The 25,155-nt window shown below is 40.2% G+C and overlaps 2 protein-coding genes across 6 annotated transcripts in view; both read right to left on the bottom strand.

Moving 5' to 3' along the window:
- FLACC1 (flagellum associated containing coiled-coil domains 1) overlaps positions 1-13,347 on the bottom strand; it is a 40,676-nt gene extending 27,329 nt beyond the window's left edge. For 2 of the 4 annotated variants that reach the window (XM_058187265.1, XM_058187285.1), the window contains exons 1-4: positions 13,079-13,347; positions 4,686-4,824; positions 3,197-3,265; positions 499-556 (exon numbers count right to left, since the gene is read on the bottom strand). In XM_058187265.1, coding sequence (XP_058043248.1) covers positions 499-556; positions 3,197-3,265; positions 4,686-4,789 — 231 coding nt within the window. In that variant the 5' untranslated portion in view covers positions 4,790-4,824; positions 13,079-13,347. Of the gene's footprint in view, positions 1-498; positions 557-3,196; positions 3,266-4,685; positions 4,825-7,034; positions 7,158-13,078 lie in introns of all 4 variants that reach the window. The other 2 variants (XM_058187275.1, XM_058187294.1) reach the window with 2 other exon arrangements.
- Positions 13,348-15,857: 2,510 nt separating this feature from the next.
- The window catches only part of TRAK2 (trafficking kinesin protein 2), a 29,582-nt gene continuing 20,284 nt past the window's right edge, over positions 15,858-25,155 (bottom strand). Inside the window, exons 12-16 of one of the 2 annotated variants that reach the window (XM_058187111.1) lie at positions 23,878-24,081; positions 22,529-22,827; positions 21,315-21,590; positions 19,802-19,901; positions 15,858-19,497 (exon numbers count right to left, since the gene is read on the bottom strand). In XM_058187111.1, the coding sequence (XP_058043094.1) occupies positions 18,825-19,497; positions 19,802-19,901; positions 21,315-21,590; positions 22,529-22,827; positions 23,878-24,081 (1,552 nt within the window). In that variant the 3' untranslated portion in view covers positions 15,858-18,824. The remainder of the gene's footprint in view (positions 19,498-19,801; positions 19,902-21,314; positions 21,591-22,528; positions 22,828-23,877; positions 24,082-25,155) is intronic. The other variant, XM_058187118.1, reaches the window with a different exon arrangement.

The following is a 25,155-nucleotide window of genomic DNA, read 5'->3' as shown; positions in this document are numbered from 1 at the left end:
AGTTGTACAATATAAGGGCATTATAATGATTAATTAATATTATTAATAATACCACTGTTAGCCCATGCCACAGGATCTTAGGATCTTAGAACCAGACCAGAACAGCGTTGGATGAAAAACTTCATTTTGATTATCAAAGGAGGAGCTATATAGTCAGAAGCAAAGTACTGATATCTGACCTTAATCATTAAATTCTTATTCTGTAGGGTAAGGAATTTTTTCCCTTATGCTTCTGCTTCACTGAAATTGGTACAAGGGTTTTACTTTTAAAGACGTTGCAGGATGGAGGAAAGAGAATGATGAAAATAGCCTTGCTTAACTTGGCATCCTCTGGATATGTAAAAGTATGATTGCCATGATCACATTCTGACTAATCATTGTGAAATGTGTAAACCCACACATCTAGAGGGCACTAGTTTGGAAAAAGCTGGGTTAAAGCATTCATTTTCCAAGTATAATCATAATGCATACAAAAAATAAATAATATATTTAACTTACATCTTGAGGGTCTCTGCTTCTTAATGGTTGCACATAGGTTTTGGTGGAAAATTTCACTCTGGAAGAAAAAAATAAGATTATTTAGACTACCAGGGAGATAAAGGAATTTGATCTATGCACTAAACTAGAAAGAACACTTATATTTGGATGTCAACTTGGAAAGGAAACCTTAATAGAATACATTTTTTTAAAAAATCTGATATAAATTACCCAATTACACTTTGTAAGCACTTTTTGTATTCTCTACAAAAGCAAACTTGGTAAAAGCTGCCAATCAATTTTATAAAAGGACATATTATGAAAAATAAATATTGTAGCGCTTTGTCCCTAATTCATTCCTATTAAGACCTCTATTTTCTCTCATCTTTCTATAAATGTGTCATTCTTGAATTGAAACATATTCCATCAGAAGAGTGCATAAGAATTTGCTTATTTTTGTTGAAGATGTTTTTTTTTTCTGATTCTAGGGTCCAGTGATTACTAACTAATGCTTTCTTCAACATTGCAGGAAACTAATTTTGTTTCACGTTTTGTAAGGACAAGCAAGAGCATACAAAGGTTGCTGGAATAATCTGAGAGATAGCTAGCGTCTTGCTTAGAACATCCATTCAACTTAAGCATTGTACAAAAGGCTTTAGCTGGTGGTCTTCTGAGGATTGTGCAGCTGTACTAATAGTTTTATTTTGATGTGAAAATCTCATTCTGGAAAAAAAAGTAATGTTATTTAAAATACCATGGCAACAAAATTGTTTTGCTTAGGGACTCCTGTCAAAACCAAGACCTTCTGCATAAAAATGGAAAAGACGTGTATTTCAGAAATTCATGAGAGAGTGCTTACAAAGATTTCAGCATAGAAAAACCAAGGAATCATGGAAATTTCCTTCAAAGAAATTAAAATAATTAAATACATAATAATTAAAGTATAATACAGGGGTGTCAAACTGGATTTCTTTGGGGGGGTGGATCAGCATTGTGGTTCTCCTCCATGGGGCAGCTGGAGGGGGGGGAGACGGGACAGACACCTCCTGCAGTACCCTGCCGGCCAAAACAGGGCGCATGAGGGCCATGTGTGCCCCCACACATCTCATTTTGGGCTTGGACAGCCTCCTGCAGCACCCAGCCAGCCAAAATGGGGCACACAGCCCCCCCCATGCCCCATTTTGGCTGCCAGAGGCTGCCAAAGGCTGGTCCTTTGCTATTTTCAGGCCAGCCCTGTGGGCCAGATTTAAGCACCCCGCGGGCCAGATCTGGCCCACAGGCCTTGAGTTTGACACACTTGGTATAATAGGTACTACCTGCAACCCAACAAGAAAGACACAGTCTTCAGAGGATAATTAGAACTGCAGAAAAAATAATTGCTACCAACCTGCCTTCCACTGAGGACCTGTATACTGCACGAATCAAGAAGAGGGCTGTGAAAATATTTACAGATCCCTCACATCCAGGACATAAACTGTTTCAACTCCTACCCTCAAAACGATGCTATAGAGCACTGCACAACAGAACAACTAGACCCAAGAACAGTTTTTTCCCCGAAGGCCATCACTCTGCTAAACAAATAATTCCCTCAATACTGTCAAACTATTTACTAAATCTGCACTACTATTAATCTTCTCATCGTTCCCATCACCAATCTCTTTCCACTTATGACTGTATGACTGTAACTTGTTGCTGGCAATCCTTATGATTTATATTGATATATTGACCATCAATTGTGTTGTAAATGTTGTACCTTGATGAACGTATCTTTTCTTTTATGTACACTGAGAGCATATGCACCAAGACAAATTCCTTGTGTGTCCAATCACACTTCGCCAATAAAATTCTATTCTATTCTATTCTATCTATATTGTGCTGATATTTTATCCTTTTTTCCTTTACACACTTTTTTATGACGAAAAAGAGAAAAGAATGAAATAGCATGAAAAAAACTGTAGAAAGATTATGGTGTCCAGACCCTTTCTAAAATTCCTTGAATGTGCCAGCAATAACACAAAAAGAAATACTAATCCACAACCACTTCTGCAGGAACAATTAAGCGCATATTGAAAGACACTGTCATTACTTTGTTACTTTTACTACTAAATTTGTTGCACCAACTGGCCTCCAAACCAGGACATTACAGACCAGCAAATTTAAAAATTGATCCTGAATAGGGGAACAAATTGGCCTGGCTTCAATTAGTATCATATCTGAATAAAATGGGGAAAAGTCTGATAAAGCATTATGAATATTTAAGAGCAATAGTACCAGCACGATGTGTCAAAAATTAAAATATTCTGCACTATAATCCAGGATATTCATGTACATATCATTGTGTTGACCTAGTAAAGACAGTATACTGGAACAAGTTTGTAGTACATTACCCTGAGTTTCTATACTGGAATTGGTGCTTGGAATGAGCAGCATAATAGGCAATTTTGTGAATGGTTATATATTTTTCAGCAATTAGTCATCTACTTCCATGCGCATGCATCTTTATATGTACTGGACTTCAGATTGATTGTGGCATCACATCCATTTTGGACATACAGACTGACACAGCTGTGTCAAGGATGGCAGAAAGAATATCTTGTTTGATCATGTGCTCTGAAGAATACTGATCAAAAACAATTTAAAATTCCCAGCATACAGATAAGGTTTTATATCTTGCACATCCCATGCTTTTACATTTGATCTCCAAGCACAAGAAACTTACCTAGACGTATTTGAAGAATTTGACTGGACTTTGGACTGGTCTTTAAGGATCCCTCCTGGTGATGTTTTTCTAATGTGGAAAAAAACATTGTTTACAAAGGATTAATAATTTCTTCAAATGTTAAGTCTAAAATGCAATTGGTCTTTAAGTCTCACCAGTATTTCTGAGTGTTCTTGACCTGAATAGGACTAGTGTTTCTCAGCATTAGGACTTACCTCTGGAGCACCAGCTTCCCTGGCTCAGCTCGAGGAGCCAGAGGCAGGCCAGGTGGAGGAGATAACGAGGCCTCCATCCCCTGACTCTTCCCCCCCCAGGCCACGCCTCCAGACCCAGCTGATGGCAATCAGGGCTGGCTGGACCCTAGGTTTCATAGGCAGGAGAGGTGGGAACAACAGAAGCAGGGGTGGGACAGACGCTCCCTAGTTTGCTGCCAGAGCTGATAGTGCCGGCTAATTAAGCCATCCCTCGGACGGAGGCGAGGGGGGGACAGAACAAATTGGTTGTGCATCTGACTCTGCATTTGAACTTTTTCTTTAGATTAAATTCATACAGCCAACTAAATGTTTAGACTGGATTTGATATTTTTCTCTACCGATCAAGTCTTTCCCAAGGATAGGTACTAGATGTTGAGGTTTGATGGTGTTAAAGCTATTGTTGTAGGAAGTAAACTGTTCCACGTATTTTGCAATTGACTGATGGTGATTTTCTGAATGCCGATGGTTTTTAAGTAGTATTCCATATATTTTCAAATTGTTTTGGAATAATAATATAATATAATATTCCTATTATACCTGAATAATATACCTGAATTCCAATATGATATCTGAACTACAGAAACAGTTGATTTGACAGTTACATACATTCTACAAACAGTTTATATCAGGAATCAATAATTTTTCCAGGCTCCATGTAAATCGAAAGGAACTCAGTGAGGTCCTTGCCATTTATCTTGCTTAAAATTTAGCAGGCGACGGGGTTTCTTGATGTTTTTATGAATCATGAGGACAATTTATGTTTTATATGGCAATGTACTATTGATAACTCTCTTTAACAGCTTTTTAGTGGTTCTGCTATGTGTGTATTTCTGTCAAGGATCTTATGCAACAGTATTGCTCTCAGGTTACATAAGATCCAAATTTTCATATGCTCTGCAGATGAAGTGCTTTTTCCTTCTCACAGACTTTTCTACCAATTGTATATTATTTCATCCCCCTCATAATCCAGTATTTAGTTGCTCCTTAATGAATGATTGGAGAGATGCCCTTATGTCATTCTTAAGCACACGGTGACTTTTCTGATTTAGAAGTAGGATTGTTTTGGATTTCCCCAAACTAAAATATGGCATGGAGGCCCTCCCATAACACTCTCAACCATTAACAAAAACACTTATGGAGATTTTGTGGTTGTTCAAATGATCATTGATAGTTCAGCAACTGAGAAATTATTGACCTTTACTGGTATACAACTCCATCCCTCTACTTTGACTTACTTTGACTTCTGATTCAGTGAGCCTGCTTTAGTTTTTACAAGTTTTTTACCCCTTGCTTTCCAAGGATCCCAACAAGGGCAGTATAACAAGGGAGCTTGGGACATAATCTTCTATTCTTGAAAATTGTATGTTAAGAAACCTACAAGATGGAAGACAAAATACATCTACATAATTTGAAGACTTATCCTGTCAACATGTGCATCTAAGGATGACAATGTATTTCCCTGATTTTAGATAACCAGGTATGATGGGTTTGGGGATCTAACATCAAACATGTTGAAGAAATATACTAAAGCACTCTAGTATGTGAAATCAACTAAATAAACAAATAGTTAAAAGTAGTATTTTCTCTTTTCTTTTGCCCCATTGAATTTGAAATTTGCACCAAATTCCAACTCATCTACCTTTAAGGCACAGAGTGATTGAATTCTATGGGAATTACATTCCGGAAGACATGATGAAATGATTTTCAGCAGCAACAATTTTTTAAATTGCTAAAATCAAATTTTTTTCTGTTGGGACTTATGGGTAGCCAATTAGGAAAAAAAAAACCTGAAAAGGTTGGTTTTATATATAGTGGTTGCAGCAAGGTTATTATATGGACAAAGATAGAAAATATCATAATGGAGGAATGGACTATGAAGATGATGGAATTTTCAGAAACAACAAAACTGACCTGTTTGATCAGGACAATACAACAAGTACTTTTTATTAAAGACTGTAAACCGTTTATGGATATTTACTGAAAATGTAAAAAAGTGATTTATGATGATTTGTGATTTGCTGATTAAAAAGAGTTGAAAATGGGAAAAAGGAAACATGATGTAATTTTAAAGAGGGAGGTGTGAGGATCTGCTTCCTTGTAATGTCAGTGAAAAAGCTTGGGAGTCGTTTTTGATATATCTTTTTCTCTCATACTTTTCTTATTTTTTCACTTCACTTTGTTTTCTTTAATCTTTATATTATTTTTGGGAGAAATATCCATCTAGTTCAGTTCCAAGCCAGGATAAAGACACTGGAAACATGGAGGCTGCTTGAAAGATGGTTTAATGATGAAGCAGAACCACCAAGCAAATGGTTCTGGTGCAGCTAACCACAGGGAGTTGGGAGTGAGGGGTGTTTATACCTTCTCTTAGGCTTTGAACTTGAGCTTCCTGTTCCTGTGCAAGAACATGTATTCTATTGGCTGTTGTCAGACTCCTATGGGGCCATGTAGGGGTCTGTTTGTCTGAGCTAAGTTTGGTTGAAGTTTGCTGGGGGTGGTGCAATTGAGATGATGCAATGAAGGAGCTTGTGTTCTGAAAGGGTGTTGTGCAATTCCTATTATGGCTGTGGGCTATCTTTGTTCAGAGCTTGTTGCAGGGAATTTTTGCCTATGAATAGAGCTACCTAGATACTTGGCTTCTTTCAATAAGCTGTTTATCTCTTATGTGCTGACATCTGCTGAAGGCTATTATGAAAGGTGAGGCTACTTTCTCCCTTTAAAACAACATGTTTCTCAGTTTCTCATAGGGAAATATAATATTCTGCCTTTTTAATATATATGTCAAAATATGTCATTCTTCTAGGAGAGGGGTGGGTGTTAACTTCCAACATCATGTTTAGCTTTTACGGTATATATGAGAAGTTTTTTTAATAAAAAATATCATAATTTTCATTGAATTCCTTTTAACAAAAATTTTTATATGGAACTTTTAGAAAAGATTCATCCACATCCTTCATTGTAAGAGGTGGCTTACAATAGTTAATATACATAACAGAGTTCACTAGTTTTAAATAAGAAAGCTTCCAAAAATAAATTTTACAATACCGTGAGACTTTAGAAACCCAAGCAAACTTATAAATAGGTAGACACCCCTTAGCTTTGGAAACAGGAGAGGGTGTGTGGAAACCAATTATTTTAATTATAGGTATATAAATCTACACCCACCCTGACCTGAATTCACCATTTCAGTATCTGGAAACTTTGTGAGGCTGTGGGAACAAAAATATTATGTGCAGTTGCACAAAATGGCTACATTCTCATCTCCAGCCTGCCACTTTAAAACAAAAAATATAGGAATTTTAATATTAAACAAGTTAAAGAAGAGAGAACCTGGCAGATTCCAACTGGGGAAAAAAAGGTGTTGGAAATCACTCTTTACTTTTGTTGCATTATGAAATGACTAAGGAATAGAAACAAGTTTCAAAACTGCAGTTGGCCATACAGTAGAAACAGATGGATCTCTGCCTATCACCGTTTCAGGTTCAAGAGGGAGGTTTACCGGCATTTAGACTGAGATCATCTGGGATGTCCCCTTTAGTGGCTGGTTAATACAGAACATTTAAAACCAGTCCAGGGAAACTTACAACTGAACAGATTTTACTGCGTGAGGATGGCGTCCATTAAGGCTTGGAACTTCAGCAGCTCCTTAGAGGATTTTAAGCTCATCCTCACCATGGAAACAGGTTTTCCGTCTGCCGCCTTCCAATCTATTTTTAAAGGTACAGTACACAAAGCGATTTAGTCATGCTTCTTCTTAAATTATTCCAAACTAAAGGGGGTGCTCTAATACTGGATTTCCTGAACCATCTGCAGGTCAATCAGAGTAAGCAATGAATTAAAAATAAGGGGGAGCATTCTTAGTAAGTCACACGTCATTTTTTGCTTTTGAAACTCTGAGAAAGATATGTTTGTCATGTGATCTCCTCAAAACCTATATAACTTGTACTGAGTATCATGTTGCACAGTATTAAATTTAGTGTCAAAATTTAGGAAGCAAAACTGCACTAAGAATGAAGTTATATAGTACAAAATGGATGCCTAATCTTTTTTGGCAATTCAATTGATATTGTGTAACTTGCATCTGGTCTCTTCCAGGATAGCATTGAAGAGTATAATACACTTCTCAATCAGTACTGGGATTCAAATTTTTTTACTACCGGTTCTGTGGGCATCTTGGTGGGAGTGGCTTGGTGGTCATGTGACTGGGTGGGCATGGCCAACTTGATGTCACTCATGTCGAGGGTCGCTTTGCCTTGCCTGGCCTCTCGTGACCATGGGGATGCTGCAGCGGTCATAAGTGTGAAATACAGTCATAAGTCACTTTTTTCTGTGCTATTGTAACTTTGAATGGTCACTAAATGAACGGTTGTAAGTCAAGAATCCTTTCTTCTTCTGCGCATGTCCAAGATGGACGCCTAACGATGTCTCGGAGCGGGCGTTGGTGAGATGTCCTGGGCCTGGAAGCAGCTATGGGTGATCTGGCCGACTCGGTTTTGCCTGGCCGGATGGGTGAACTACTCGGCAACCACACGAGGGGTTTTTCGCCCTCGAGGAGTTTGTGGTTGCTGAGTGTCGGGCCAGGAGCCGAGTTGGCGGAAAGGGCGGCTGGGGCGGCTGGGGCGGTTGGGGCGGGGCTGCGAGGCTCCAGCCTACCTCTCCGGCGGTGATTTCCTGATGGCCGGCTGGGGCTGCTGTGCTGCTGTGGATGGTCTGGTCGACTCGACTGCCTGGCTGGATGGTGATCTGCTCGGGGACCGCGTGGAGTTTTGCCCTCAGGATGTTCGCGGTCGCCGAGTTCCGGGCCAGGAGAAGAGCAGAGTTGGCAGAGATGGGCGGGGAATGGCGGCCGTTTTCGATGGGGTGGGGCGGTGATGCCCGGCCTATCGTCCGGTCTGTTCTTCAGCCCTTTCCCTGGCAGCGTTTATTCTGGCTTTTCCGGCCTTTTGTGACGACGGTGTCGGCAGTATGGCAGAGGGTCATTTTGAACTGGACCCTAACAACTTAATTCAGGAATCCCGGCTTAACATTGGTTTAAGCAACGGATGTCAGCATCCCGCCGGGATCCCTATGGGCCCCATGGAGTGGAGGATTTCTTCTGGACCTGCTGAGACGGTTATCAGACTGGCTATTTCCACCTTGGTGGCCTGCGGATGTGATGGTGCCCAAGGATTCCTTGAGAGCAGTTATCTTGCTTTATCATCTTTATCATGCTTTACTATCTTGTCTTATCATCTTTATCATCTGTGGGCTCCACGTTTTTGGCCCTTAACATGACTGCTGTAACATCACCAGTGCTGTACCATCATCAGTGACATTGGACGAACTCTTTCTGGGCCCGATTTGAGATATGAGATATGAGATATTCTTCATTGGAACTCCGTCGCCTGCGAGGTGCCCCCGCCTCGCAGAAATGGCCCTCTATGTTATCGAGGGCCTATCTCAATGAAGGGTTTTGGGACCCAGAGAGATGGCATGCATCGAAGAAGAACCTTTGGGGGTTTTTTGATAGGTTTTTAAATAAGGGATTTTTAAAGGGGGGGAGGGGAGTGACGGGTAGGGGGAGTGGCCCGTCGGGGAGGGTATGTCCAGTCCCAGCGTTTGCTCACGGCACTACTTCATCTGGTCCGAAGACAGGGGGGGAGGGGGGTATTCAGAGCATAGAGTGTTATTCCATCGGTACGGTAAGTGGGAGAGGCAGATATGGCGGAGGCAAGGGGCCGTATCGTTCTCTGGGAGCACGTGTTCAATGTTTAAAAGCGATCATGTGCTCCGGCCCCTCAGTCCTTACTCGTTCTCTAGATGGTCAGGATCCTCAGAGCTTGGGTCTTCGACTGATGTTGTGCAATGCCCGGTCCGTGGTTAATAAGGCTCCCTTGATTTGTGATCTTATTCAGAGGGAGTCCGCGGACTTTATGGGCATTACGGAGACCTGGTTGGGCACAGAGGGGGGTGTACCCCTGGTTGAACTGTACCCCCCAGGTTTCCGTGCATTCCATCAGCCAAGGGCCCAAGGTAGGGGTGGGGGGGTGGCGGTTGTGATTAAAGAAAGCCTAGAGCCGAGGGAGTCCACTGTGCCTCAGATAGCTGGTTGTGAATCCCTCCTTGTGAAGTGGGGCCATAGGAATCAGATGGGTTTGTTGATCGCGTACCTGGCTCCTTGCTGCGTGACTACAGCCCTGCCTGAGCTGCTAGAGGTGCTTGCCGGGGTGGCGGTTGAGATTCCCAGACTTTTAGTCATGGGGGATTTCAACTTGCCATCGGCCGGCTTGTCATCGACGGTAGCTCAGGAGTTCATGGCCTCCATGACGGCCATGGACCTGATTCAAGTAACTGATGGCCCTACACACACGGGGGGAGGCACACTAGATCTGATTTATATCTCTGGACAGTGGATTAATGATCTGGAATTAGGAGATTTAGTGACGGAACCGGTGTCATGGTCGGATCATTTTCTCCTTCGCCTGGACTTTCGGACCGCCGCTCACCATCGCAGGGAGATGGAGCCAATTCGTTGGTTCCGTCCCAGGCGCCTGATGGACCCTGAGAGGTTCCGGACGGAGCTTGGGCCGTTCCCTGAAGATCTTGCCCACGGTACGACTGAAGAACTAGTTACGGCCTGGGAACGGGCCGTGACTGGGGCTTTGGACCGTGTCGTGCCTTTGCAGCCTCTGACCCGGCGTAGATCTCAATTGGCTCCTTGGTTCTCTGAGGAGCTGGGGAGATGAAGCGTCGGAGAAGACGCCTAGAGAGTACTTGGAGGTCTAGCCGTTCCGAGGCTGATCGGACACTAGTGAGATCTTTTACTAAGACCTACCTAGTGGCAATGAGGGAGGTGAAACGTTCCTACGTTTCCACCCTCATTGCATCGGCAGATAACTGCCCGGCCGTCCTGTTTCGGGTGACCCGCTCCCTCCTTCACCAGGAGGGGCGGGATGATCCCTTGCAGGGACGTGCTGAGGAGTTTAACGGTTATCTATACGATAAAATCGTTCAGCTTCGGGATAGCTTAGACCAAAATTGCGATGATCCAAGTGGGATGACGGAGACACGTCTTGTTGAGGTTGTTTGGGATGAGTTTGAGTCTGTGGCTCTCGAGGACGTGGACAGGTTGCTGGGGAGGTTGCATGCAACCACATGTTTACTGGACCCGTGTCCTTCCTGGCTGGTGCTGGCTACTCAGGAAGTGACACGAGGCTGGCTCCAGGGAATTATAAATGCTTCATTGTTGGAGGGGGTTTTCCCCGCTGCCTTGAAAGAGGCGGTGGTGAGACCCCTCCTCAAGAAGCCTTCCCTGGACCCAGCTATTTTGGGAAATTATCGTCCAGTCTCCAACCTTCGCTTTGTGGCGAAGGTTGTAGAGAGTGTGGTTGCATGGCAGCTTCCCCAGTACCTGGATGAAGCTGTCTATCTAGACCCGTTCCAGTCCGGCTTCCGGTCCGGACATAGTACGGAGACAGCTTTGGTCGCGTTGGTAGATGACCTCTGGAGGGCCAGGGATAGGGGTTGCTCCTCTGCCCTGGTCCTATTAGATCTCTCAGTGGCCTTTGATACCATCGACGATGGTATCTTGCTGCACCGGTTGGAGAGATTGGGAGTGGGAGGCATCATTTATCGGTGGTTCTCCTCCTATCTCTCCGACCGGTCGCAGACGGTGTTGACAGGGGGGCAGAGGTCGACCACGAGGCGCCTTACTTGTGGGGTGCCTCAGAGGTCGATTCTCTCGCCCCTCCTGTTCAACATCTACATGAAGCCGCTGGGTGAGGTCATTAGTGGTTTCGGGGTGAGTTACCATCTGTACGCTGACGATATGCAGCTCTACTTCTCCACCCCGGACCACCCCAACGAAGCTGTCGAAGTGCTATCCCGGTGTCTGGAAGCTGTACGGGTCTGGATGGGGAGAAACAGACTCAAGCTCAATCCCTCCAAGACGGAGTGGCTGTGGATGCCGGCACCCCAGTACAGTCAGCTGCAGCCGCAGCTGACTGTTGGGGGCGAGTTATTGGCCCCAATGGAAAGGGTGCACAACTTGGGCGTCCTCTTGGATGGGCGGCTGTCGTTTGACAATCACTTGGCGGCCGTCTCCAAGAGGGCTTTTTACCAAGTACGCTTGGTTCGCCAGTTGCGCCCCTTCCTTGACCAGGATGCCTTATGCACGGTCACTCATGCTCTTGTCACTTCCCGTTTGGATTATTGCAATGCTCTCTACATGGGGCTGCCCTTGAAGTGCACCCGGAGGCTGCAGCTAGTCCAGAATGCAGCTGCGCGGGTAATAGTGGGAGCAACCCGTTGCTCCCATGTAACACCAATCCTGCGCAGTTTGCACTGGCTTCCTGTGGTCTTTCGGGTGCGCTTTAAGATTTTGGTTACCACCTTTAAAGCGCTCCATGGCTTAGGGCCCGGGTACTTACGGGACCGCCTGCTGTTACCCTATGCCTCCCACCGACCCGTACGCTCTCACAGAGAGGGCCTTCTCAGGGTGCCGTCCACCAGACAATGTCGGCTGGCGGCCCCCAGGGGCAGAGCCTTCTCTGTGGGAGCTCCTACGCTTTGGAATGAACTTCCCCCTGGTTTACGCCTGATCTTCGGACTTTTCGCCGTGAGCTGAAAACGCATCTATTTATTCAAGCGGGACTGGCCTAATTAAATTTTAATTCGGGGTTATTTATATTTTAGGGTTTTTAAACTATTTTAAATGTTTTAAAAATTTTAAATTTTTGGCCATTTTGTAATATGTTTGTTTTAGTCTTGTTTTAATGTATATATTGCGCTTTTTTATTTGGCTGTACACCGCCCTGAGTCCTTCGGGAGAAGGGCGGTATAAAAATCGAATAAATAAAATAAAATAAATAAATAAAGAATTACCTGTACAAAAATACAAAAAGCTTTCTTGCTTGCAAAAAGTTGCCCTAAATACCAATCATTAGATTAGAAATACCTGCAAGCCGGAGTTACAAATCAGGCAGGGTGCCAGAGCACCTTGAGGAATTAAAATAGTTAAAATGCAATGATAACTATCAGCAGCCAAATCTTGTTCATAAAGTGAACCCTTTAGTAGAGACGTCATTTAAGCTCTCCAGAAAGAGTACACCCAGGAGAAGCAATCCTTAGATCCTTTTGCACCACTTAAATATACCAGCTGGTCTCACTCACCTGATCAGATATCCTAAGGAAATCATCCATATTTAAGGAAAGATCACATGCCCCCCAGAAAGGCAGTAAAAAAAATATCAATGCTAAATTTACATCCTGCGTCTTGAAAGTACACCCCAAAAGGACAGTGCCAAGAACCACTAAAGCAGTGAAAGAAGACCCCCTTCCCAAATAGAAAAAGCACTTGAGATAAGCCTAACTATAAAGAAAACAATTAACTCTAGAATGAAGCAAAGGAGAAAACACAGTAACTGTTGCTTGTTAAACCAATTAGCAGAACAAATAGACACGGGAACTAGTCAGATTTCTGAAGCTGCTTGTTTTCAGGAACAGAGATTAAAATTTGTCCTTCCAAACAAAGCTGAATAGGGAAAATTATTCCATCAATAAACACAGAATTAAACATCACCAAGCACAGAATTAAACTTCACCAAAAACCAGTTTTAGACCAAAAGTCAGAAAGGGTATGTAAACTCACGTTTGAATGTCAATCTTTCTAGTTAGCCAAGAAGCCTTGCTGAATATTCGTCACTCATCTTGGTTCCTTGTCATTAAAAGCTTCTTTCTAGCAGCTCTGCTTCATTATTCAATTATTTCTTCAAAGTGTTGATTGTTGCATCAGGGGAGTATTTCTTCCCAACTGCAGTGTAAAAGGCTTAAAACAACCCTTCCCCTTTAAAAAAAGTCAAGCAGCAAAGAAAAAAAAAGTATCAGCAAAGGAAAAACAAACAAACTCCGGAGACAGTAAGTCTAGGCGTACTACCAAGAATGTAATAAAGGGTTAAGGGAGAGGCAGTTTCTGTAAGTAGGGCAATATAGATTAGGCTAGATAAAAACACCAGAATGTTGTAATTCCTTACAACTGTTGCATGCCCAAAAGTGGGGGTCACATGGGGGGTTGTGTGCACACGTGCCCACACCCAAAATTCAATGCACCCTGCCATCCACATGCGACTCCCCCACGCACCCACGCTTTTGGCACGTGATGGCATGGTGGGCCCGGTAGGCCCCTTTTTTGCCCTCCCCAGGCTCCAGAGGCTTTCTTGGAGCCTGGGGATGGCGAAAACAGACTTCCCCACCCCCCCAGAAGCCCTCCAGTAGCCAGAAACAGCCCATTTCCCAACTTCTGGTGAGGCTGGAAGGCCTGAAAACCAGGTGGCCAGCATGTGCATGCTCTCTGGAGCTGAACTAGGGCAATGCTCATGTGCCCACAGATATGGCTCCACGTGCCACCTGTGGCACGCACCACACCTGTGGCACGCACCACAGATAGGGCTCCACGTGCCACCTGTGGCACGCATAGGTTCGTCATCACAGCCTTACAGGATTAACCCTGTAAAGTGGGGGGGGGGAGATATTTTTTCTAACAACCAGTTCTGCAAACTCCAAATTAACTAACAGTTCTAGTGAATAGGTGCAGAATCCCACCTTTGCTCTCAATCATTTAATTGTTCCAATTCTTTCCTCCCTTGCCAGTTCTATTCATCTACATAAATAAGGTGACCAGTGTTGGTTCTTCCCATTCTGGCCCATTTTGTCATTCCTCAACACTTTTCAGTCTATTCCCTGGCACTTCAGCTTTGAGACACATCAGCAACAAGCCATGTATCAGTTTTGTACTGCACAATATAAACTATGAAAACTCACCGTCATTTTCACCCTTACAGTGAATACTATTAACTTATTTTTTTCTGTTTTTCTTAACCTCATTTTGATTTTCTTCATAAAACTTCACTTCAGAGGCAGGTTGGAAGAGACAGGTTTGAGTATGGCATTGGCAAAACAGAATTGGCACCTTTTTTTTGTTTCCCACTGTGTAAGAATATTTAATAAGGCATGTAACGAAGCAGAACAAATCAATGAAGAGGAATCATTCAGTTGTACATCTGCTGAGTAATGTAGGCTTGGTCCACAAATAATTTTGTGAAATCCAGCACATTATGCTGTGTCCATGCATCTTTAATAAATATTTTATGTTTATTAATATTCCTTTGTAAAAAAATACACTGGCATCATTTATAAGGCATAAAGAAGATACTGAATGACTTGTATCTGAGCAAAGTATAGTGAATACACACATACACACTCACGATATGTAGATAACAGTGCCGCCTTCTAATGTCTTGAGTTTCTACTTTCTATTATACAGTCATATGGTTGGCTTTTGCACAGTAGTCAGAGCACCTGAAAATTAACCAATTTGCTTATTCAATTTCTCCCAACGACTTCTATTTTTTGATAGATGAGGAAAATGGAACATTGTTGATTTCTCCAGAATTTCTGAGCAGACCATTATGCTATGCTTCTTGAGGGAATGGAAAAATGGATTCCATTCACTGCTGGAAGGCAGAATGTGGTGGTGGTGCAAGACAACTGCTGGTAGCTAACAGTATTCTACACGGCAGTCTTGCCTCCCCCCCCAATCCTATTTAATGTCCAAAGGAAGACAAGTGAAGTCTGCAAAGGGTACTTCCTTCTCTGGGTGATTACATTAGGTTGTATTCTACTAGAAAGGCAATTGTGATAGATTACTAAAACATGGTGTTTATCTTAACAAGGAAAAAGTTCTTTTAGAATGCAAATAATTTTATTCAGAATATTTCCTATTAGTTTTGCAAGTTGGATTGGGTTAAAATAATGTTTCCAGTTTGGACTGCTCATCCCCCACTACGTTCTGCCAAAAATAGACCTTTCTAAATTCATTCATACTCCAGATTGTAAACTGTACTATATTCTATATAAAGATGGCCACCCAAATACCCAGAAATTGCAACTGGAACCAAATGTAGCAGCTTTTCATCAGGTTGCACCTATTTTATTTGAATGCTAAATGTAATTGTTGCCACTGTATCTCTGAACATCTACATGGTTCTTATTCTGCATTCCAGAATTCCATGAAATTTGATGGTCACCCATAAAGTCTAATTTTTCAGTCATTATCGCCACTATGTGGAATAGTCTATCAACTAAGAATTAATATTGTACTTAGATAATATACAGTACATAAATCTGTCACTTTAAGAAAGTGCTTGGTTCAAATTGAATAGTCTTGCTTTTAATTATTGTTAACCTGTTATGATCAAGATTGTCTAGTCTATTAAAGACTGTCAAAATATTTTAACTTACTGTATTAGTTTAAATTTATTTAAATATTGATAATTCTTTTTCGCAATTCGTACCCCTCTAGGAACAGAGACACACATTTTTTAATAAATAAAAATTACTTATGCATACAAGAAAATACTATACCACCAAAATGTGTAAAAAGATGAGTTTTATTATTTTTATTATCAAGCTTCAATTTGACTATAATATGCAAAAACAACCTGTCATAGATTATAACTTTAAGAAATGCACATTCTAAGGGGAAAGCCAAAAAGAAATATCCTTTATTTTATGTTGAAATACAGTTGAAATAGTATTTCAAATAAAATGTGTTTCAAGTTTTGCCTGCAGAAAAAAAATGACATCTATATTTGCATATTAAAATAGATATATTTGGTTTTTTAAAAAGCATTCTTTCCATTCAAGCAGACTAAAGCATACATATCGTTATGAAACATATAAAGGATTCAGATAATAATGAAATATTTAACAATATGGTTTTAAACCACATGAGCATCTAATTTCTTCATGAAAAATTGGCACTCAAATATGGTATCAAAGTACATATGAAAATGATCATGGTAATTCTTCTAAGGATCCTATAAGGTTGTTATTGTTAGCTTTATCGATCCCGCAAGATGGGTCATTCATTATAATAGCAGCTATCTGGGATATTCCATTGTAATCTATTTTTTGTAACTATACTGATTGTTATTTCTTCACCTGTTTTCTATTTCCAAGGCTCATTTTTAAGAAGAGCTTTGGCACAAAAGTACTGCTCCTCTAGCTCCCAGCTAATTTTTTTGAGAGGAGGGTTTTAGGCATGCTATATAATTAGCATTTTAACTTTGGAGATAAGTAGATTTTGATTTTTCTGCTACTGGTTACACGCTCATTATTAATACAGAAGGTAAAAAATGTAAGCCAGCCCTAAGTAAAAAAAAATCAGAATATGACATCTTAGATAATTCATATTTGGAAAAAAAATGGAAAAAAATCCTTTTCAAATAAACCTGTATTTACTGAATAGTTTTACAAAATTTTGTAGGATATGGTTCAAAAGAAAGAAGTCTGATTTACAAGGTCTTATCAGGGGCAGAAGAAAACCTTATTAAATCTTTCTTTCGAACCATTCCAATAGAAATAATTTAGAAAGACAAAGATATGAAATCCAATTAGGAATGCTCATTCAAAATTACTATGATGTAAAAAGAATTTACATAGTATATAAAACTGACATGCATCAAATCCACAGTAGTTGAAATATTGTGCTTGGTTCCCTGTAGTTACTGCAGATTATCTTGAATGCTTCTGGTTCATTACCCAGGTTTTTCTCCGTTTATATAAAATTATGGCAGGCTGCTTTGGAACCCAACTTAAATACTCCCTTTTATTTATCTTGCCAAGGAAAGCAAGTTTTTAAACATCACAAAGGATTTGCATTTTACAAGCTTAAAAAAAATTAAAATATACTTATAATTTAAATTGAATTAACCCGTATATAGAGAGCTTAAAATAAATACATTTTTACTATTTACAAGCACCATTTACAATTTAGTAGCTGCAACCAATGGTGCCAAGCTCATTGATTGATACTGAGACTGAACTGATAAGCTACTTGCATGGCTGTTTGCAACCTTGAAAACATTTGTTTAAAGGAATCCCTCCAAATCTTCACCTACAATGTCTATTCAAGGGGGGAAAGCCCTTATTTTTGATTCATTGACATATAAAGCTACCTGGATTGTTTACATCCAGTCCATTTAGTATTTCTGAATGCACCCTATGATGTCTTTAACTAACAGAGAATAACCTTATAAAACCCACAGGTAAATCATATAGTCATTTTCTGTGCTTAATTTTCAAACCATTCAGATTTTCTTATTCATCTTCTGCTTCATCTATGGCAAGAGGGCTATATTTGCTCATCATAACCATAAATCATGCAGCTTAGTGTAATTATGACACTCTGTAAGTATTTTTGATTAGCAATTAACTGAGCAAGTGAGATGTGCGTATTTTAAGAATCCCTTGCTTCAGTTATCCAAGTATAAAAGAAAAATCTGTGTCCCTTGTGCCTTTTTTCCTTCCTGTTTCTGCTTCACATTCAGTTATCCCACTGTACTGATTTTATGAAACACAAAATTGTGCCATCCAAAAATTGCTTCAGAAACATTAAGCTTGGAATTTATCTTAGACTTAATTATGAATGGCAATTCTTTGTCTACTGCAGCTTGAATAGCTGTCATTCTGTTTCACATTAATACAATTAGTTGTGTCTATTATTTTGTAAATATCATGAGGTTTCTCCCTGAAAGCTGTGCCTTAGCTTCCCAAGAATCAGAAAATTGTTATTTTTATAATGTATTTTAAAGAGATAATTTTATTAACTACTGATTGTGTTTCAAATGTATGGAATTTTCTCCAAGATTATTCCAACATTAATATGCTAAACAGCTTCCAAATATTGCTACGTATAGAGTAACAAATACTTGCTTGCTTGCCAAATATATCCTCCCAAACATATATAGAACCTCCACAAAGCACATAAATTTGACTTTTTTAAATACTGAGGTTTTTTGTTTGTGCAACGCAGTACATAGTAATTTTGCACTCCTAGATTTCTCCTAATGTGTGAGATTGCTTAATAAAAGAATATTTCACCTGATCTTTCTACATTAGAATAAATCTGATTTCATCTCTATAAACAGATTGCACCTGTTATTTGAAGAATGTACTTCCTTACAATCATATATAATTTTAGATGGTCTATTTATGCATGCAGATCTCTTGGATGACATCCAATAAAACATATTCTAAAATAAAGTTGCATAGACATTTGCTTGCTCTTTTAATATCAGTGGTAGAAAATATATTTGTTTACATTATTTCCTTTTAATCATGACAAAGTTTTTTCAATAGTCTCAAGATGATTGAATTTTGTTTTCTCTGTTTCCTTCCTTTCTTAATTTTTACAATTTCTTATGCTGAGCCTCCCATATCCCATTTAGCCACATGCCTTCATTATTCAACAACCTTATATTTAATGCATCCATTTTTACTATCTTTCCATTTCAAAGCCTTTGTTTCCCAACTAAGAGTGTCTGATGCTAAATAGCTCAATCCTCTTTCAAGACTCCCATTGTTGTGGAGGATGCGCTGACTGGGCCTGCAAGTGCTCCAATTAAGACCGGAAGACTGTGGTTTCTTCTCAAGCCCCCCATCAAATTGCTGCCTGCACTAACATACACTCCTGAGCCTTGTCTTTGGAGACAGCTACTTTCCTTCTGACTCTTTCTATGATCCCCTGCCTCAGGCTGTTTGACAGCTCTAGCAATCCCCAGTTTCTTTAGCCTCTCTACCAGATTCATCTTCAACTGTCCTGCATCAGAAGGATTTGAGAGTTTTTGTCCATACAGCTCATGTAATAATGTTTCAGCTGGTCGAGAGGCCAAAAAATTTTCAGACACATATGCCCGAGACTCAAAAGGGTGAGGAGAAGAACAAGGGGAATGCAAAGGAGAATTTGGAGGTGTTGAGGGTACAGCAGGTATCTTGGAATGAGGCAGCAGTGGTGCTTCAAGTTGGACTGGGCTGTTGTAAACCGTGGCTGAGATGCCTCGTTCTTGCAAAAGCTTTGCTAAACTTCTAGTACTACTGAAAGTGGTAGTTGAATCTCTTCTGTTAGTAAGGAATTCTCCAGTACTAAGCTTATATAACATGGGTGGAGAGCTTGTAATTACACTGCTTGTACTGCTACAACTTCCGGAGCACAAGGGAGAATACAAAGTACTGGAAAACAAAACAAGAAGATAAAACACATTAAATACAGTTATTAATAACTTCTGTAGAAAGTGCAAAAAGGGAGGGAAGGAGATATTCAGCATTCAAGGTCAGAACCTCTGTGCCATGCCAATTTTACTGCATTACATGATACATATTGTTTTAGCTCCTTTTCTTTATTTTCATTGCTTTCTAAAAAATTGAAATGTGAATGCTACTAATTTAATTAATATATCAAATGTATCAAATAGATGTTCAATTCCATATTGCCTGAATATAACCAATTTTTAAGAGTAATAGGAAACCTCCTTACCTGGGTGTAACCTGTGTAATATCAGATGGGTGAAGTATTCTACAAGTAGTAAAAGTAAATGTAGAATTTGTAGAAGAAAGACATTTTCCTGGATTGGAAGCTACAATGCAAATTATAACATATATCATGAAAAGTTATTATTAGTTATGTCTCTATTTTAAATATTTGGCCTGTGTAATAAGTTTTTTAATTAATGTTTTACTTTGTGTATATATGTGTTTTTATATGCCTGTAAACCGCCCTGAGTCCCTAGGGAGATAGGGCGGTATAAAAGTATGAATAATAAATAAATAAATAAAATAAATAAAAGCAGATGGGAAATGTACTAGTAGGCTAATGAAAATCTGAATTAATGCATAATAAATTTAGTAATTCAATGCAAATAGATGGAAGAAAACATGATCTACATTACTTTAAGTCATCTTTCTAACATAATGCCTGACAGATAAATTATGACTTTTAAACACATTTTGCTATTTTAGAATGGGCTACTGTGAATATGGCAACTAGGAAACAGTTGAAATATTCTTCCCCATTTGTTAATCATAGTTAAAATGTGGAACATGTTCAAGCATTCTACAGCTCTTCTTTGGTCCAAAATCCACTTTTGTAATTAATAGTGTTTAAGGATTCTATTCAGATTGATTTCAAGAACTGGATTAATTCTATTTGTTAATGTTAACGACAGGTAAGTACCATGCCAAGATAAACTCTAACTATAATTAAATCAAGTACAGGTAGTTCTCAGCCTATGACAATAGAGCCCCAAAATTTCTGTTGCTAAGCAAGATAGTTGTTAAGTGAGTATTGCCCCATTTTATGACCCTTGTTGCCACAGTTAAGTGAATCACTGCAATAACATGGTTGTTAAGTGAATCTGGCTTCCCACTGACTTTGCTTGTCAGACGATCGCAAAAGGAGATCACATGACCCTGGGACACTGCAACAGTTATAAATATGAAACAATTGCCAAGCCTCTGAATTTTGATCACCCAACCACAGGGGTACTATAATGGTTGCAAGTGTGAAAAATGATCATAAGTCACCTAAACAAATATTTATAAGTCAATAACTACTTGAGTCAAGCGGTGGCCTAGAGATTGAGTTCTTGCCTCACAATCAGGAGGCTGTGAGTTCGATCCTAGATAGAGGCAGATATTTCTCTCCCTGGGCATGAGGAGAATTTATCTGCTGAATATAACTCCGCATTGGCAACAGGAAGGGCATCCAGTCAGTAAACACTCAGCTCCATTCAACTGCCCAGACTCCACCTCCCTCCCTCTCTCTCTTAAGAGAATAGGAAGTATGTTTCTAGAGCCTCCCTTTTGCAAGTGGGATAGAAATCCACACATTTCTCAAGAATACATAGCTTCCTGTGAGAACTGAACTGCTTTAACAGGTCATGATCACACACACCTTAATAGAATAAGTAAACAACTGAACTACAGATCTACAACAGTTAGTGCTTAGAACATTCAACAGAAATTGTAACGGTCATGCCACAAATCCTTACCTGTATGAGGAACTGCTGCTAATTTAACAGGTGGGAGGAAAATTCCTGGCACTGACTTTGGCACTGCCTGTTTACTTTCCTCCTGTAAAGAGGGCTGTACTTGGAAGGTTATACCTTCATCCCTTTCTTCTCCATCTTCTTCCAAATCAGAAAGGTAATAAACATCCTCCTGAGACAATGGTGCAAAATCTTTTGTGACAACACCAGGGCGAGGGTCAAGAATAGTACCTAGGTTGGGCTGAGCCAGCTGTTGCCAATGAAATAGGGTCTGAGAGCCTGGAGAAGTACAAAGCACAAAAGGCCTTCAAACACTGCATATATCTTAATACTTGGCAGCCAACTAAAGAAGTATTAATTGAAAGCTCGAGGCTGCTGCATATAATGCAAATTGATGGGATTTTGTAAAATAGTAACATATCTAGATAGGACCTTTCCACTTGTGGATCCTTCAGATTTTAAATCCAAGAAGTTTTACTTTGAAGCAGAACATTATGATTTGGGTTAGACAAAAAAAAAAGGCACTACCTTCACTCATTTATTCTCAGTGTGAATATTTAGATAACATTTTAATGAACTAAACAAGAAGCCTAGTGGTGAAAATGCTCGTCTCCGACTCAAAAGTTTGAAAGTTCAATTCTAGGTAGCAGCAGATGTCTCTGTTTCAAGACACAAACAGAAAATATCTGCTGCAAACTCCATGTAGGTGTCAAGAAGAGCATCCAACCAGTAAAAACTCAGGTCCATTCACCCTGATTCTACCCCAAATTAAGGGATTACAGGGTCATATAAAAAAAATAATAATGGACTAAACAGTAGCAATTTATTTGCCCTTGAACAGTTTTTGTTCCATTGTAAAAACTTGCTTGGATGTGGATTATTTTCAGTAACGTAAGAGTTGGGGTGTGAGACACAGATATCTATAAGAAGGCTTAACAGCTGAGGTAAGTCAGGCAGAGAAACCAAAAGGTGTACAATTGCAAACCATTGTACAACGGTTTCCCTCTATATAATCTGGATGCAAAATAATAAGAAACAGAACCAAACACCCCTTTATGGGACAGCACCAATTTATATCTGGAAGTAATCTGAGAGATAATAATCAGGTAACTGATCCTGAGGCCAGGTCATTGATTGGATATAAAGTAGCCAATGGAAGACAACCATAATAACCTCGCAGTGAACTGTGATTGAAAAGAGGACTGTGATCACGTTACCTTCAAGGGGTTTGACAATTTGCAATTTCTCTGGGAGAAGAGACCGCATACTGCTAGAAGATCCATAGAAATCAACACGTTCTGAACTGCTATTCAAAGAAAGACAGTTCTCTACCGGCGTGCTGCAGCCAGTGGGTTCTTCCTTTTGGTCAGCCAGCAAAAGAATCTTACGCTTCCATTCTTCTTCGAAAAACCATTTTTCACTCAGGTAATTCTGACAGCGGAGATTAAGTTTATGTAAAGCAGTGGCTACATCATCTTCTGAAGGGATACCTGGATGGCTCAGCTTCTGAGTTTCCCTATCAAAACAGAGTTAAATATTGCATCAATAGGATATAAACTGGTATTGTCTAATTTTTAGCACAATTTTTATTTTTTGTAGATGATTCAGAATCATTTATAATGTTACATGTTGCTGGAGGCAATAAGAAGAAGAACAACAATCATAATGTACTCCTCTGGTAACTCCTGTAAATGATTTGTACTAAGCTCCATTCTGTCTCAGTTGTCTCCTAACTGTGCTGTCTCCATCCACAATGAACAGAGTTGGGTGAAAACTCCATGAAGGAAATCTATGCAACAGAAGAAAAGCTGTCTTTTCTTTGTTGCTTGCTCATGATCTAAATTGATATTACTATACTACTTGAATGATGCCAAATTCTTTTCCACTGCGGGCGTAATATTAAGTTACTGATAGGAAAAATGGTTATATGTGTTGTGTCTTGCCCGCTCTCACCGCAGCCGGGGTCTGCTTATCTGCTTCCGAACGCTGAAGAATGTCCTCCCGGCCCCAGCCCTGGCTCCATGCCCAGGCAAACGGAGCAGCTAGACCCCTCCCCCTCCTCCACAGCATGTGAGCCTGAGGAAAGTTTATTTCCAACAGCTGCTGATTGGAGTGACCCTCGCATCAGAAGACTGGATAGGCGGAGGCAACAGAAGGAAGGGAGGGGCAGGCCTTAATGAGTGCTGAGTCATGGAGCCACACCCCATGGCCTATTTAAAGGATCTGCTTTCTGGCAGTCTCTGAGTCAGGCAAAGTCGAACTTATCTTGCTGAAGTCACTTTCTGGTCTCCTGCCTGCTCTGAGGACTTTGCTAGGACTTTGGGCAGAGCTGCAGAGGCAAGCCTGATTCGGATTTCCCTGACCCGGCCGTCAGCGGAGGAGTGGGACACGACATCATGCAACTTTGTACTTGATAGTACTCAACATATATGATGAATAAAGCATATAAGAAAAAAGCAGAATTTGGCTTAAAAACTTCTGTCAATTCCCCCCCCCCCCCAATAAAAAGGCAGTTGTACAAAATATAACATAGCCAACTGACGCTCAAACACTGCTGTTCCCTTACTTGGAAACATCCTCTGTGCTGGCCTTTAGAGCTTGAGCTCCTTTTCCTTCCACGTATTGCAAGCCAGAATGAAAAGGCTTTGCTGTCATGACAACACTTGAACGATTGGATCCTGGAATGGACAGTGAAACAGGACACGAAGCAGAACGGCCACGCACATCATTAGCAAGTTTGACAGTATCAAATATACGTTTCTGTTGAACCCTAGGAGGAAAAAAGGAAAAGGGACAAAAAGGTTTTGTAAACCCCTTCTGCATGATAAAAACCTCTCCCCAGTTGCTGAAACAACACCCATATCAGAAGAGATGAACCAGCAACTGACTGGGTGGTGCCGAAGATCCTGCATGCTTTTGAAAGAAGAACAGAAGCAATGCATATAAAGTGATGCATGCAAGTCTCCTTTCACCGTTCCATTTTGATAGGCAGCTTTTATATCACCTATTTGTTTACATCATGCGAATTACAGAAACAAGTTCACTTTGTGCACTGAGAGATAATGAGTCCTATGTGGAAGGGATTTATATTGGAGCTCCTTCCACTTGATCTTTTTAAAGTTAACCTGTGAACTGAGAAGTTATTGTGTAATATATCCAAGTGCCAAGGAAGCTTAAGAAAATTATTGCAAATGTTTTCCCAATATGCAGTAAAAGATACCAAAAATGACTTCACAATTTTCTGGTAGGGTTTCTAATGAAAGAAAACTAGCCTTGTAATTACTGGAAATGTATATGTTCTTATCTTAGAATATTATCTTTCAGAGTTTAGCATGAATTAAACATAAAAGTCCTGAAGCATTAGTCAAGGATTTAATTTTAGCTTGCATTCAGCAAGTTATACATTAGCGAGTTTAATTAATAAATTGTTTTATTAATTAGCTTTATAATACTTGAATATGTCTACAAAATTGGATATTGAAAGTCATTAATTTGGCTGAGATGGCTAAAATCTCAGCTTTTTTGAAAGACAATACGCAGGAAAGATATTTAATTGAATGGAAAAAATGGATTGATTATCTACAAAACAGATATCAGATTAAGAAATATCAGATTGCCTTTGAATAATTAGGAAGTATTATTTTATGTAATGGGGAGGGAGTTGGGAGATGAAAAGATTTGGATGAGGTTAATTGGATTAGAAGGGAAAATTTTACTCTATGTTTGGTTTATGTATAACAATACCTTGTGATTGACCCGGGAAGTGGGGGAGGGAGGGGGGAAGGGGGGTTTCTGGGAGGGAGGGGGAAAAAAGGGGGGGAAATGTTTTTGTTTCTTAAAACTT

This window comes from Ahaetulla prasina, chromosome 1, assembly GCF_028640845.1.
Source record: "Ahaetulla prasina isolate Xishuangbanna chromosome 1, ASM2864084v1, whole genome shotgun sequence".
NCBI lineage: Eukaryota > Metazoa > Chordata > Lepidosauria > Squamata > Colubridae > Ahaetulla > Ahaetulla prasina.
The sequence above is the reverse complement of the archived record's forward strand: the minus strand, read 5'-3'. Positions and strand labels throughout refer to the sequence as shown.